This window comes from Drosophila takahashii, chromosome 3L (genome assembly GCF_030179915.1).
Source record: "Drosophila takahashii strain IR98-3 E-12201 chromosome 3L, DtakHiC1v2, whole genome shotgun sequence".
NCBI lineage: Eukaryota > Metazoa > Arthropoda > Insecta > Diptera > Drosophilidae > Drosophila > Drosophila takahashii.
Genome location: NC_091680.1, coordinates 1699949 through 1716477, shown reverse-complemented (window position 1 = coordinate 1716477; position 16529 = coordinate 1699949). Strand labels below are relative to the sequence as shown.

Below are 16529 nucleotides of genomic sequence, written 5' to 3'. Positions count from 1 at the left end.
AACTTTTTCGGTATTCCTAAAATTAGGCTCTACAAAAAAGTTTTCAATTTAAAGTTTACTTTGTATTCATCACAAAGCTTATTCAAAGTTTGCAAAATGAGGGAACGAAGGCAATAAAATTGTGATGTACGTTGAAGTTGTTTTTTCCCATGCTGACATTTTATTATAGATACAGTTTTACCCTGTGAATGAGTGTAAGAAATATTTGCAATGAGGTGATAAGTATTTTTTAAAGGGGGTTTACTAAGAAAACTCCTTACACTTAACGTTGACCACATATTCTTATCGCGGGGCTTTGTTTAATGTAGATTTCATTACGCAGAATTTCTTGATTCCATGGGGTATAAAAACAACGAGACAACTGGCAAAGTCAATTCGTTTTTTACTGATATCCAAACCATTCGAGTCAAGATGAGATCCCTTCTCGTAATTTGTGTCCTGGCTTTGGCTACTCCTGCTATCTTAGCACGCACCATGGATCGGTGTTCCTTGGCCCGGGAGATGTCCAATCTCGGGGTTCCTCGTGACCAATTGGCTCGCTGGACCTGCATTGCGGAGCACGAGAGCTCCTACCGAACCGAGGTGGTGGGTCCGCCCAACTCCGATGGATCCAACGACTATGGGATCTTCCAGATCAACGACCTCTACTGGTGCCAACCGCCCAGTGGCAAGTTCTCCCACAATGGCTGTGGTCTCGGTTGCAATGACCTCTTGACCGACGACATCAGCAGGTCGGTGAAGTGTGCCCAAACTGTCCTGGGTCAACAGGGCTGGTCAGCCTGGTCAGTCTGGCACTTCTGCAGTGGAGACCTGCCTTCCATCGATGATTGCTTCAAATAGAGAACCGAAATCGTAGGGAAAGAATTTATTAAATGCTGAAAGTATTGACATACCCTTTATCTTTTACAGTATTACTCATTTTTATATGAACATTTGTCTTTATAATAATACGCACTTTGTAAATCTTATTAATATTACAAATAAATTGTATAGATGGTGTACATACATATATGTATTTATTCTGTAGAAATGACAATTAATTTATTTAACTGAGATAAGGGACCGATTTGCCTGCTGAAACCAAGATAAGAAACGATAAAGTCAATTATAAATGGTTCGCTGGCGAGTTTCTTTCCTTTTGTTAATATTTTTTTAGACATATTATCTGGAGTGAGTGACTGCACCAATAAAAAAACAACAAAAATCTAACTTTCTTCGGTGTTAAAATATTGCAAGATAATGTTTGCACCTAGAACCTAAACCTGCTTTACTCTATCATACATTTTAAAATCATAAATATATTTTTAAATGTATGCGACATTGTAAATTGTATGTTTATTCAATGTTGATAAAATTACCCTTTCCAATTCCCGAATTAAATCCGAGTCCCAGCTCATCCCTTCCAACCAACCCCATTCCAAATTAGCTGTCTAAGTTAATTATTCCGAAATCAAGAGCTGCCATTCATCGTGACCTCGTCGCCGTACTCCAAACTCCATCTCCGTCTGGAAGACTTCTAAACGAAGTACAAAACGTCCTCCTTCCCAAAGGAACCACCATAAATCCTCAGCTGGTGGGCAAATACACAGAAAGTGGATGGCTCCTGGGAGCCAGTCGTTTGTCGGTCAATCAGTTAGCCAGCACCATTAAGTTTATCGCTTGGGTGATGAGTTGGGTAGGGAGATACATCGTACGATACCCACGCATGTGGTTTTCACTTCAGTTTTCCGCATATTTTAATAGTCAAGTGGAAGTGACTCTGGTTTTCTTATCCACCCACTGGTTTTCCCTCGCCTTCCGCCTCCCCTGGCGCTATTTGCTTTTCTCGAAGCGCAAACAAAGGCCCGAGAAAAAGAAAAGCGGGGAGGAAAGAAATTGCCATTTATCTACTATTGACTCTGTGGAAGCATCAAGTGGTTGCGTTGGAAAGCGCTTTTCCTTTATGGTTTGTCCAACTGAACTACCTAGCAACCCATTTATTTGACCACTCTCAATGTCGCAGACTCGGTGCTTTTCTTAACTAACTTCATATTGATTTTACCTGAGCGGAGTTTTTCGTATTTCTGCAAGGGTTTCACTGGGTTTTTGCTTACGGAACACTAGTTACTGCCGTACCAGCATAAATTAAACGCCTGAATTTGAAAGTCAAGCACAGAAGTCTGTCTGTCCACCGAAACCCAAACCCGTGACTTTTTCCTCATTCAATTGAAAGTTGTTGCTGCTGATTAGAAAGTGAAATGGGGATGATATGGTGAATTATGTATGCCCTGCTTTTGGTTGCTTATATTATGAATTTTATTATTATTATTATTATTACTTTACCGTTGAAAAGTATGCTACAATATATTTTTACTCCAGTTCAGAATAAAATACAATGGAATTTTTTTCATTGCATACCTTTTTGACACCTTTGTCGTTTTAAAACATTTTTTTAAGAAAAATTAAAAATAAAATTTATAAAATGCTAAATAAAAGATTCTTTAATATTAATTTTTATATATTTTAAAAGAGTTTTTAAATCCAATAATATGAAATTTTAAAAAATTCTTAAATATTATTATTTTTTTTGGTAATATTTTCCTGAGCTAGTTTATTTTTATTGTTGCAAACTTTATTTTTAAAAGACAAGATCCCAAACACATTATTTTCTATTTAGTAAATCGCATCTCTATAAAATACAAATCATTTTAAAAATATTAAGGACTCTGAAAGTCAGCATACGATGACGTCATGCGTTAGCGTTTTGGCCTGACTCCAGCATGATTTGGCCAATCAGGACATGCCACCCCCCGAAAGGAGGAGGGTCCTCGTTGAATAGAATGGATGGAAAAGACTCACTTGTAGCTTTTATATCCTTGAACGAATTTATCTCACCACGCACACTTAATAAATACAATTGAATATGTATCTCCTCTATATTTTCCTCTGCGAGTGTGCGAGTTGGCGAATCCTGCGGGCTGCCTATAAAAGGCCGCACGCATCCGAAGGATCTTGCAGTCTGCGCTGAGTTGCGCATACGACGCGTGTGCCCGCGAATAAGAATAGAACCCAAGAAGGATTACCTAGTGCAGTGATGAGTGCTTCGGGGAAGAGTCTTCTGGGCCTGTGGCTCTACAGGAGTGGCGAACAGGAGTGGGCCGTCAAGCAGGGCAGCCCGTTGCATCAGCTGAAGAAGGATTCCACTACATCTGGTCCAACTTCCCATCCGAATCTCTCGCGGCACTCCTCAGCTCCGCAAGAGCCTCCGAGGTTGACCATAGGCGGAGTCAGCAGCCAGGATAATAATCCCAGGCAGCATTCTCCAGGGGAACGCATCTCCATCATCTTCACCCTGCGCAACCAGGTGGGAAATCTGGCCCGGGCCCTTCAGGTTTTCCAGGAACTGGGCATCAATGTGCTGCACTTGGAGCTATCGCCTCTCGAGATGGCCACCAACCAGGCGGATGTCCTGGTGGATGTCGAGTGCGATCCTAGGCGACTCGACCAGGTGGTCAAGATGTTGAATAGGGAGGTGGCTTCCGTTAACTACACCTCGGTGAATACCCACGGGTTGGCCAGGGCTCCATCATTGTCGGCCTGCTCCAGTTTTGGTGAGTTATAGAGGAGATTTAAGATATATTGGGGTGGATATCCCTTTTAAATCTCAAAGCGTGTGTCTAAAAGTATGCAGTGGATAAAGAATATCCGCTTTCTTGTATGAATTCATATCACTTTTGGATTAAACATATATTGTTGCATACTTTTATGCACCTATTTTGACATTTGAAAGTGATTTCGTGCTTTAGATAATTTGCAGAAATGTGAAATTTTGTATTTGCTGTTAGGAAAATCCTCGTAAAGTATATTTTATTTAACGAGGGAAAACCCTAGATACATAATTCTTGGAATTTTGAGTTCTAATATCTGGAATTTAAATATAGAGTTCTTAGAGTTCCACCAAATAAATATTTAGAGATTTATAGATGGGATATCTTTTCCCTTCTCAGAACTAGGCATATATTTCCCGTTGGTATTTCATTTTAAAATTTTACTTATATCTAAAAAAAATTCTTTTAACAATTCGAAAAATATATTTCCATTTAATTTAATTTTGTATAAAAAATTTAAAAAGATTTTAAAGATTTTATTTTTTATTATCAACTAAAGATTATCTGCTTGGCAAACAAAGTAAAATTCGTGATCATCCCTCCAAAGACCCATTTGGCCGTCATACATGAAAACATAGCTTTCTGATTTATCATAGTTGTAGGTGGGTTGTCCGGGTCCCCACTTTAAAAAGAAGACGGGTTTTCCAGACGCTGCCGAAACAAACTCCTCCGATTTCACACGGTTGTTAATTCCCAGCCAATAGTGATTTTTATTGAGTTTCGCTTGGATGGCCTCGAATTCCCGTTCGTGCTGGAAAATGGCCAGATTACCGCCCATCTGAAGACAAGTGTTTGCTGAAGTAGTCCAATTTTGTTTAAAGTCATTCTCCACGTAAAAGTATCTCGAACCAAAACGCTCGAAATTCGAGGGAATGGTTTTCTCCGGAACAGTTTCCTCCAAAACATCTTCTTTTATCTCCAGTGAAGTTTTCTCAGTTGTCAGTGCTCTTTGGATTAATAATAAATGATTGTTCATCTTAATTTGCGCTTCCAGCATTTGACTTTCCATCCTTTCCAATTTTTCCAATACAACATGGCAAAAATCGCTGCTATGATGATTAGTTACCTCCACTAGAGTACACATGTTCCATAATATAAGTGCGTGGAACAAATATTTTCCTGCCTCGAACATTTTAATGCACAACCACCCACAACGAAAGGTGTCTTTTAACTACTTTTTTGGTCTGACATTCAAGGAACCCTCCAGCTTTTTTTAATCTAAAAATTCTTAGAAATCCAGGGTATACTCGAGAGTTTCCGACCTCTTTAAGCCTAAAAAAATCCGTTTCTAAAGACCTCTTAGTAAAAAAATGACTTTAGCAGGTAATTTATAGTCGTTTCATCCAAAACTGAGAGTTTTTAATTGTTCTTATCTTTTAGGTTTAGTTTTATGGTTATTATTTTGACACTTTTTTTGGTTTAAGATAATTCACTTTTACCAGAGATATCATATTATTAGCTACAATAAAATTTAAAATATAGTATATATAGTTCACAAGGGGTGAAGAATTTCTATGTTTTATTAATAAACTTATGAAAATGAGTACTACGCTTTATCAAACGAATAACTTTTCTTTAAATTGGCATACAATTACAAGGAAAATCCATAGCTGTTATTATTATGATTATCCATTTATTGCGATCAGATTTCGGGGACATGGTGTGGTTTCCGCGGAAGATCTCCGATTTGGACAAGGCTCAGAATGTCCTTATGTACGGTTCGGAGTTGGATGCCGACCATCCGGGATTCAAGGACCCCATTTATCGTAAAAGACGAGAGCAGTTCTCTGCCATAGCCAACAATTTCAAGCAGTAAGTGTGTGATAATGGTTTTACTCCCTATAGACACCCTCAAATCCCCACTCCTTTCGATTCCATCCATCCATTCAGTGGCAATCCCATTCCTCGTGTGCAGTACACACCTGAGGAGGTGAAAACTTGGTAAGTTCTTGATTGCATTTCAATTTGATTTCAAGTATCGATTCATTTGGGTGGTTTTCTCAACTTTCCCTGCCAAAAGGGGCACCGTTTTCTTGGAGCTCCATCGACTCTACGTGTTGCACGCTGTGCCCGAGTACATGGAAACCTGGCCGGAGTTGGAGAAGTACTGTGGCTACCGCGAGGATAACGTTCCCCAGCTGCAGGATGTGAGTGTTTATCTCAAGCGCAAGACGGGATTCCAACTGCGACCTGTGGCGGGGTATCTCTCACCGAGGGATTTTCTATCTGGATTGGCTTTTCGGGTGTTCCACTGCACCCAGTACATCCGACACTCATCGGATCCTTTCTACACTCCCGAACCGTAAGTTATTACCAAGTATTAATTAATAATAAATGTAGTGTAGAATTTATTTCGATTCGCTGTTAATGTTTATAGTTTGTTTTGAATGATATAAAAGATTTATGACTTTAATAACGCAACTATTCATTGTGAAATAATTGTATAAAAAAATATATTACAAATATTTAAAATTAAAAGTTCAATTTAAATTTCAATTTTCGAAATTTAATTGATTCCGTCTTCAGTTAAAAAAATGTCTAGCATACTTTTCATTACATTTGATTTGTGATGAATGCAAGTAAGTGGTATACTTTTAGCTGGATGACTAAAATAAGGACAAATATAAACATACAAGTTTGATTAGGAATTTAATATTTATATTTTTGGAACATTAGTGGCATTACAAATTTTGAAATTAATTTTGCTTAGATTTCTTAAATTAAATAAAAATGTTAAAAAAAATGTTTTTTATGTCTTGAATTAAAAAAAAATTTTAAAAAATGTTTTTTATGTCTTAGCTTAAAAGATTTTTTTATATCTTGTTTACAGGGACTGTTGCCACGAACTACTAGGTCACATGCCCCTTTTGGCCAACTCAAGTTTTGCCCAATTTTCCCAGGAGATTGGCTTGGCCTCTTTGGGAGCAAGTGATGCGGATATCGAGAAGTTGGCAACGGTGGGTATTCCAACCCAATTCCATTTTTATGATTTAAATATAATTTTTTTTTTCTTTTTAGCTCTATTTCTTTACCGTTGAGTTCGGATTGTGCAAACAGGCGGACAGCACTTTCAAAGTTTATGGGGCGGGACTCCTGAGTTCCGTGGCTGAGCTGCAGCATGCGATTTCGGCCGATAATAAGATAAAGAAGTTCGATCCGGAGGTGACTTGCCAGGAGGAGTGCATCATCACCTCCTATCAGAATGCCTACTACTACACAGATTCTTTCGAGGAGGCCAAGGAGCAAATGAGGTGCTTTGGGTTTAATTTAAAGTTTTAAAATATTTCTAAAATATTTTAAAAATTATATATTTTTAAGGGCTTTTGCCGAGAGCATCCAGCGACCATTTGGAGTGCGTTACAATCCCTATACGATGAGTGTTGAGGTTCTGTCGAATGCCCAGAAAATCACAGCGGTGGTCAGTGAACTCAGGGGTGATCTCAGCATCGTCTGCTCGGCCCTGCGAAAGATCTCCGCCACGGATGAGAATCTGGATGTGGATAGCATCGCCAATATGCTCCATAATAGCCTCAATGTGAGGGGAGGTGCATCTGGAGGAGGCGGAAGTCCTTGCAGTCCGGATAACTCAGATAATTCGACGGCAGAGGGCGACTAGGAATGGAATAGACAGCAAACGAAATTAAAGGGAACAGATTTTTGGGACCACAATGCAGTATAATTCACCTGGCAAATTATTCAGAATTTTTAAATGCGTTGCAATCTTAGTAAAAAATCCAAATCTAAAAAAATAATGTAATGTAACTGAAACCGCGACATGTAAACAAAAAATCTATACAAAATATTACAAACAAAATCAAATTAATCTGTTTTAGAGTCATGACAAGAATATTAATAATCAGATTTTATAGATCTAGATAAATATTGTAAAAAACCAACCAATTTTAAGAACTAATATTATCATCACTGAGTCACTTCTAAATAATTGTCTAGAAATTCCCCGAAAAAGCCATGTGAATTATACTGAACTACACTTTTTGAATATGCACAAGTATCCGTGTCTAAATGTCTAGCAGTTGTTTATTCAGATCTTAAAGCTATGTAAAAACTAAAGTAACAATAAATTTGCAACCTTTCGGTGTAGCTGCCCTACTATCCAATATCCTATATATAGCATATTGTATCCTACTTGTAGATCATATCACAGTCGCTGTTGATGAGCAGCTTCTTGCTCATGTAGCTGGTGAGGCACTGGACGAAGAAGTTGGGGATGGTCCAGAGGTTGAAGCTGAGGGCGAGGACTCGCCATTGCTGGAGGATCAGTCGGATGTCGGAGAGCCAGACGAAGCGGTGACCAACTCTCTTGGAGACCTGACTGGTGACTCCCCGAACCACGCCCCCTGCCAACCCAGTAACGCTGAGTTTTCTTTTCTTGCTGGGGGCTCCCTCCTCCGAACCCGAACCACTTCCTGAGTTTTGCCTGGAATGGGTGCGGGATCGACTGCCCGGGCTATTGCCCCCCGAGGTCAGATACTTCTGATCGAATTCCGGCTTGAGGTCAACGCGTGGCGCTATTTGAATGCGATCGACTGTATCGCAGATCTCCGCATTGCTGATGAGAATGCCCGCCACAATGTACATCATCTTGAAGACCCTATAAAAAATATTTAAAATTATTATTATTTTATATTATATCGGATTTAACAAACGCACCTCACAGTATGTGACATCATCTTGGTTTTGGTTGTATATAGATGTCTTTCTGTATACCTATTCCCGTATTTTTTGTCTATTTTATTTGTATATATTTTATTTATTGCCTGCTGGCTCTTATCAGTTCACTGCGTGTTTTATTGCCGATCTGCTGATGCTAGCTAGTTTCTATGCTCCTCGGGGCACGTGGATCTATTTACTGTATTTATTTGCACTGATCGTCAGACGACTGCTCCGTTCCGTTGCTAAAAACCAACTGAAAGCCCCGGGGCGACCTGGCATATTGATAAGCCCGAAATGTGGATAAGGCTAATGCTCGAATCGAGATATGATCGTTCGTTTCTTAATGTGTCTGCATGGAATATGCACTCTCCTCTCTATCTCTCTCTTTGAAACACCAGCGATAAGGCCTGACATTCGGCTTATCGATCAATTTTACGGATCACTTTCCTATAGGCGGCGTCAAAATAACTCTGAATCGCTTGGAAACTACGTAATGTTTGCTGTACGCCGTGTACCTTGGACTCCGGATTGGATGAGTAGGCGGCACTCGTGGTGATTACCCATTATAATGGGGTCTGGTCTGGTCTGGGATCTCGGTTCTATCGCATGAACAGGGTCCGTGGTCTGATAGTACACGCCTTATCGAGGCAACACATCTAGTTCACCTTTACTTTAAGTAAACAATCGGCCTTTTTCGGCAGATTATTTTTTGGTTCTCCTGTACTCTTAATTTTAAACTATTCCATTTGGAATTTTTGTATATAAACCACTGCTTTAATCCATTTTTTGCAGAATTTTAGAAAGCGGATAAGTGACATTTCACCTGTTGAATAGTTTATAGTCCATTTAAATTAAATGTTATTCGTAGCAAAATTCGAATGGTTAAATACAAAAAAAATTCCAGTATAAGAAGACATTCTTTATAGATAAATTAAAAGGGTTAATTTTTTCTGAGGAAATGTTCTTTCTTGTTTCAAACTTGTTTTAGAAATAATTCAAATCGTTCGTTACTATCCTAAAGTGCTGATAGACTTTGCTTGTGTTTTCCTATTCCACCACCCTGCTATAAAAAGCCTTTGTGATTTATGTCAAGGCTAAACATTTGTGAGGAAAGCTTCTGATTTATAGCATGTTTTATAGCGAAGCGAATTACAAGGATTTGGAGCGAATTCAAAGGGATAAGAAGCGTTTTTGAACGCAAATTAGTCCGTCAAACAAAATCATCAAAATATTTAGGAAATTTGAAGGGAAATTAGTTCCACTGTATGTGCGGTTCAATAGTTAAACAAGTTGAAAACTTTTTATTGATAACTTAAAATGGTTAAAATCGCTTTCTGGAATGCTAAAGAAATTTCTGATGGTCCTCAAAAAAAACCATCTATTTAGTATTTGTTTTCTGTCTTTAATTTCAATTGGTTTATAGTTCTGTCAAAAAATCAAACTTTATTTGGAGAGATTGCTGTGGGACTTAGATTCTTTAACGGTTTAAAAGAAAAGATTCCCGTAACAACATATTTTATTTTTATTGATACTTTACAAATTATTTTACATAGATAAAAATTATTAAGTTTTCTTATGCCCATTCATCAAATTATAAAGATTTGACTATGATTATGTTTTTGATTTATTTTACTCAAAAATAATGGTTCCTAAAATTAATTTTTTAAAACTAATACTATAATGTAAATCTTCCCCCAAAAAAACCATCAAAGGAATGTTGACTCGAAACCAGTCAACAGTTGTGATGTCACACATGCAAGTCGCTTGACTTGCCAAATTAAGTGGGGCTCCGCAATTGACTGCCCAGAATTAATTTGTGCAGTCACTCGATTCACTTTCTTCGCCTCGTGTCGACAATAAACGCCCCTAACAGCCTTCTGTCTCGGAGTTCGACCACAAAACCATTTAATTTGTTGGTCGAAAACCTATAACAATAATTGACTTTGTTCCGCCCCCTGAAAACTCTAACACCCTGAAACTTCGAAACTGTGAAACTCTGGAAAATCCAGGCACACTCTCAAGGTGTCCTGGTGAAATTCTTAAGCAACACTCTGTGGACGAGGAGAGGCTTTCCCACATAAATTATGCAGGACCTCTGACCACTGGCGCCTGTGTCGACAGGCAGGAGTCCTGTGAAACAAGATTATTTACAAAATGCCCAAGCCACAGAATCTTAAACACAGCAGAAGGTCCTTTTTGACGGGCAGGATGTCTGAGGAAAAACAATTTTCACAAATTTCTGGAGCACACACAAGTGGAAGGGCAGGCAAACAAACAAACACAAATGTTTCAGAGGAGCAGCAGACAAGTCTGAGCTGCCAAAAGGTATTCCCCAAGAATGTCTGAGGGTCCTGATTTGTCTCCCCCTGTTTCACACACACACAGACAAAGGAGCCAGGACAACAGAGCCACTCATTCTCATCCTTCTCAAATGGAGACGTTATCGTCCTCATCATTCGGCATCGTCTTGGAGCAGGAAACCCCACAAACACCAAACACCAGACGACCTTGACACACAGCAGTGTTTGAGTGTCTGAGCTGAATGCTTCCGAATGCTTGTGAATGCTTCTGAATGCTCATTCAAGTGTCCAGTCTGAAAAATGGCCACCTCATTCCCATCTCACTCTGCTGAGAGCAAGGATGAAAGCCAGGGGCTTTCAAGGAAGCAAGGATCTCTACAGTCTGCCCGGTTAATTGTGTGCTACCCATCCTGGCATCCTTCGTCCTGCCTTCCTTCGTCCTTCTTGTGTTGTTCTGGGTAATAACCAAAACCAAACTGCACTTCTGAGTCCGAGATTTCACAGCTTGCCACTTGTTGCCTCTTGGAAAAGCATTTGAAATGGGAGACTTTGCCCAAAGGATAATTGAAACTCCGCCTTTAAGAAGGGAAGAAATGGCAGAGGTTGGGCAGAGCTTAAATGCAAATCGCTTAATAAATTGGCGACTGCTTTTTTGCTCGAAATGGAAATTGAAAATAATGAAAATGCATAAAAAATGGTGGATAGAGGAGGAGTTCTTTCGCCTGAACATGATATGTGATGGAAACTGGACTCTGTCCAAGCAGGAAATAATTCCCGATTCCCTTCGGCGGAGTGGGACATGCAAATATTGAAACGAAGCGAAGCCGGGCACAAAGAAATCTAAACAACAACAGCATTTTTGGCCAGCCACTAACAATAAATGATGATGGAAGTTGGGAGTCTGAGGTCCTGAAGTCCTGGGGTTCTGGAGTCCTGCTCCAAACATCGCTGATTAAACGCGAGTGCCACGAATGCGTCGCGAGGTGACGACGATGTGGATGATTTTGGAGTGGTTTTTTAGGGGTTTTCAGGAGGGGTTTCATGTCTACGTGTCCAGACGGCCAGACAGGCTGCAGTCGTCCAGCTTGCAGGTTTGTAGATCCCAGATCCCAGTTACCAGTTCCCAGTTTCCCAGACAGACGACTGGTGGCAGGAGATCTCCTCTGCTGGCTGAAGGATAAAGGACAGCTTGGAGTCCTCGCTCGTCCTGTGTGCTGGCTACATTTTCGACAAAGGACCAGAAAAGTGCAGATTGCAAAAAATCAACTACGGCCAGGCCATATTTGTTGGCCATGTATAGATTCCCCTGGTTTTTTGGGCAAACAGTTCCGTATTCCGTATTCCGTACTCCGGATTTTCTTCTTTCTAATTTATTTCTTGATTTTATTTGTTTCACCAAAACCGACAGCGCAGTAACGAAACACTCCGCATGCAAATGATGTTGAATGCGATAAGTGTTCGAAGGGTTGGTCATTGCCATCAAGTGGCGGTGGAAAATAAATAATAGAAAAAATAAAAAAACACTTGAAAAGTGCAGACAGAAGGGGTAAGAGAATTTATGAACTTGAGGGTAGAGCAGATTATGGTATGGATGGTATATATGGTCTATATATATCCCCTTACTCTTCAACCATTTGATTTATTAAGATGTTTTTATTAGGAAAAACTCTAATTGCAGTTGGTTAAACCATTCAAGCTGAACTAATGTACACCCCCAAAAAAAATTGATAAGACTTAATATGCGGGCATCTCAATTCGATATGCTTGAAATAAGTATTTCTCCCTCCCACTCATCGCTTGTTCTATTTCGATTTGAGAGAGGTTTTACTTCCTTTTTTTTTCCTAGTCAGAGAGTCTCCGAGAGAGAGTTTGCAATACCAGAAATTTACCATAAACATATCGATTTGACCGCCTTTTTGTTTTGTGTGTATAAATAGTATTTATGGTCTATACTTATCTCCTGACTTTTCAACCATTTGATTTATTAAGATGTTTTTATTAGGGCAAACATTAATTACAGTTGGTTAAACCATTCAGGCTGAACTAATAGAGCAAATCAGGCAAACCAAACCGAACACTTAAAGCCAAACCAGCATAGCATCTCCAGCGAAGAAGAAGAATCTCCTTCATATTTCATAGCGGAAAAATCAAGTATCCGCCAGGTTGCCGCGGCATTGGCAGGCCAGTGCATTACCATCAGTTCACATGATGTCCTTTGTGACAGGAAAAATCCCCTTCCCCCTCCCTAGTATCCCTCAGTTTTTCCTATCTTCCTTCGCTTCAGCTGCACATAAACCAAATATGTATGTAATTTTTTGCAATTTTCTAACAAAATTTCGCATTTTTTCGTGTTGCTATTTTATTTTGCATGGCTGACAGTCCTGTGATGTCCTTCTTGGCCGCTTGGCTGTCCTGGAAGGAGGCCACTTGGCAGCCGGATCACGTCGGAATATTTTCAATGTCCCCGAAAGGGATGTATGTCCATATACGGCGGGATATAATAATTTCATGTGACATGCAGCGGTCTTCTTTTCTACTCCTTCCCTTCCACTTTTTCGCCTCTTTGATATATAATTTTGCATTTTTTAATGCCTCACTTGCCCCGGGCAACTTGTGTATGTCCTGCATGTCCTACGTCCTTCGTCCTTTGGCCCTGTGCACTTTTCGGGCAGCGCATAATCTCATTTAGTTGCTGGCAAAACGCTTTTTAAAATCAAATTTCCGCTAAAACATTTTCTATTTGACATTTCGTTGGCATTTCGTTGTGGCTCGCAAATGGAAAAATACCACGGCTCTTTGTCTGTCAACTGGGGAAAATGTGGTAAAAAGAAAGAGTTACTAACTTGATGGACAATTTCCTAGGAATAAAAATAGGGGAAGAAGTGTCTGAATATTATTTGCACTTAGATGCAGTTTGATTGATCCTTTAGAAGATGCTTTATATCCTTGCAAACGCATGTCCATCATAATTAATGGCTGAAATCCTTACGCCATAAGTCGGACTTCGGAGCTGCCTCCTATTTTTCCTCCTCCAGGACCTCCTTTTCCACCATCTCCATTTTCATTTTCATACCCAAGTTGGCTCCGCCTCCAAAAGCCGGCAGTTGGTGCGTTTTCTGTGCGTTGTTCGCTGGGCGCCTCTATATACCGAAAAACCCAACGATAAGGCGAAGCAGGAGGAAAATTCAGCCTTCCGAGGAAGGAGGAAAAAGGAGGAAAGCCAGGAGACGACACAGAAGAGTAAATGAAAATGAATGGCAGGCCGCCTAAAAGTAGGCAACCAACAGCCGTACGGCCCCCTGCCAAATACATACATCGCAAAAAAGGGGGGGCAACTCCAAGAAAGAACTGCTGTCCACGCGGCGTATGTGCAACGTGGAGAAGGCCCACGCGTCGTATGTGCAATGTGCGATTGAAACACGCACACAGGAGCACCCAGAGATGCGTAAATCAATCAGGATGGACAACCGTCGATGGACATTTGCTAAACTTATTTGCGCTAAATTATTTTCCAAGGAGTGGTGGCTGCTCGGTCGCAGGATAATCGAGCAAACAGGCAAAACGCTCAAGCACTTTAGTCAATTTAATTTCCTAATTAACTGGCAACATCATTGGGCTGCCTCCACCTTCCTTCCCAGTCATTAATGTGCGTTTGCCCGAAAGCCCGAAAGGACATCCAGAGAGTCCTTCGTGTGCCGGGGTGTCCTGGTAATTAGCCGCACACGTTGGCGAAGGTCCTTTAACACCCGGCGCTGATGATCCTTGGACGGAGGGCATGCAAATTAAGTCAAAACAATTGTCCACACACATACACTTTGAACGGGGAAAACCAAGGACATGGATGTCCTTCTTTTTTTGCTATTTTTCCATCCCATATAAATATATGTAAACTTTTTACGCTGGCCGCATAATAATGTGTCCGGCGTAGCAAGGATAACGTAATAAAATAAAAGCCACTTCACACATCCTTTTGGTCCTTGGTCCTTTGGCCTGGTTGGTTTTTTTCTGGGCTCATTTGTTTTACTTTGTTTATATTAAAAACATTGTTTGCCCGGAAAAAAGGATAGCATTTGCCCCACAGGCTGACCGGCCAGCGGATGTCCTTTTTGGCGCCCCCGTGTTTGACATTATGTCAGCAATTTAATTGTCATGTGAGCTGGATGGATAAGTAAATTATATGGCCAAAAGATGCTGGAGTAGGAGAGAAAAAAACCCCAAGAAGGACCTTAAAACAACAAACCAAAAAACGTGTCCTTCTGTGTCGGCGGCACATTGCTGGTTTTCGGTTAAGTGACCGGAAAATTGGGATCCTTTACGGCACATTTAATTCACACATATGAGCGGCACAATTACCAGAGAACGGAGCCCAGGACATTCCCTTGTATCCCCACTCCCCCACTCGTCCCTTTTCTAGTCCTTTTGGATACCCACGTAAGCGTAGACAAATAACACTTAAGCGCGAGATGCCAGCACAGGATTCCTGCGGCTCTCCAGACCCAAAAGCCAGTGGCAAAGCCAACACCAAAGGAAGTCAAAAGCACTGGAAAAAAATGTTGTTGGCAAATTAAGTTAAAATTAAACAATAATTTTATTTTTTATTAGTTCCATATCTTTACACAATAATAATTTTAAAGATATATTTATAACTTTTCTTTATCTATTAATGCTTTTTAAATTCTTAATACTAAAATAATTTTTTCATAAGTAAATAACAAGAAAAATATAATTGGGTATTTAAGTGATAAATGATTAACCCTAAAGAATTCAAAACAAAAAGCTAGAGGTAAAAAAATTATTTAAAAAATGTTTATTAATTAAAAGGAATTTTTCAGTATTTAATAAATAAAATCATTAAAAATTAAGATAAAATAATGTTGGTGTTTAATAAAGTCTAATATGTTAGGTTCTTATATTAGTTTATTTGTCAGTGAGTGATGATTAAAGGTTTATTATTATTTCTAAGGATCTCAAATTGTAAATAATTTGTAAATAAAATATTATTATTCTTAATTTTACACACAATTTCTTTAACTGTTTGTGAGGCCACGTTGACAGCCCAAGAGGCGTGCCGCGTGCCGCAGATTTGGTCCTGGAGGTCCTGGTGGTCCTGCGGGGTAAAACGCGGAGCCACTCAGCTGCAACCTCGACAAACGACAGCAACGAGTTTTTTATATTTTCACGCACACAAATTTCTACATTTTTGTCTGGGGACCGCGTGTGTGTGAATATATTTCGCAAGGAGTTCATTCTAAGGACATTTCGCAGGAGTGGCAGTGGAGGCAGTAAGTGGAGTAAAAACATGAAATCTTTTTCTATATATATATATATATTTAACAATAGCGGAGTCTGCGGGTCTCCACAGTTCCGTTTTGTAGCCGGAATGTCTGGGTGACAGGCTGACGAGCTTGGGATGCCTTTTGTGGGTTTTGAGAGTGAGTGCGGTTTTTCGCCAAACAGAAAAAAAAGAACAGCTAACGGAGCGGAAAAATGAACTGGCTTTGTGACTGCGACACGTAATACCCTCGATAAAAAAGAGATTTTAAATAGCTTGGAAGCATATTTATCATTAGAAAAAGTACAACAAAATAAATAAAATATAATAAAATATACTAACTAATTCTGTTTAAAAGTGAAACAAGAAAAGCATTTCTAAATTGTTTTCTTGAATTTATAAACTCATTTTCTATTTGTATTCATAAACATTTTATATTGCGCAGTATTACAAGTTATATTTTTAAATTTTCAATAATTTGTATAATTTTGTTAAAGTTTTATTGATTTAGTAATTATTTTATTAATATTATACTATATGGTATTCTTTTGATTTTAAATTCTAGAGTCAGAATCCCAATTATTTAATAAAAATTTTAAAGGTTTGTCCCAACATTGTATAATATCTAAATTAATT

The 16529-nt window shown here is 39.3% G+C and overlaps 3 protein-coding genes across 3 annotated transcripts; 2 read left to right on the top strand and 1 right to left on the bottom strand.

The window, feature by feature from the left end:
* The first annotated feature begins 135 nt into the window (after positions 1–135).
* Positions 136–1001, top strand: LOC108054697 (lysozyme X-like). The gene has a single exon (XM_017137756.3). It carries the CDS (start codon positions 337–339, stop codon positions 838–840), a length of 504 nt encoding a protein of 167 aa, XP_016993245.3. The 5' UTR covers positions 136–336; the 3' UTR covers positions 841–1001.
* A 2006-nt stretch (positions 1002–3007) lies between these two features.
* Trhn (tryptophan hydroxylase) lies at positions 3008–7265 on the top strand. The gene is made up of 7 exons (XM_017137759.3): positions 3008–3590; positions 5294–5459; positions 5538–5588; positions 5668–5949; positions 6478–6604; positions 6666–6898; positions 6966–7265. Exons 1-7 carry the CDS (start codon positions 3074–3076, stop codon positions 7261–7263), a joined length of 1674 nt encoding a protein of 557 aa, XP_016993248.3. The 5' UTR covers positions 3008–3073; the 3' UTR covers positions 7264–7265.
* A 400-nt stretch (positions 7266–7665) lies between these two features.
* LOC108054701 (uncharacterized) lies at positions 7666–8589 on the bottom strand. Its single transcript, XM_017137760.3, has 2 exons — positions 8319–8589; positions 7666–8259 (listed from the first exon to the last, which is right to left on the bottom strand). The coding sequence occupies exons 1-2, from the start codon at positions 8336–8338 to the stop codon at positions 7791–7793; spliced, it is 489 nt and encodes a 162-aa protein (XP_016993249.3). The 5' UTR covers positions 8339–8589; the 3' UTR covers positions 7666–7790.
* Between the last annotated feature and the right edge of the window lie 7940 nt (positions 8590–16529).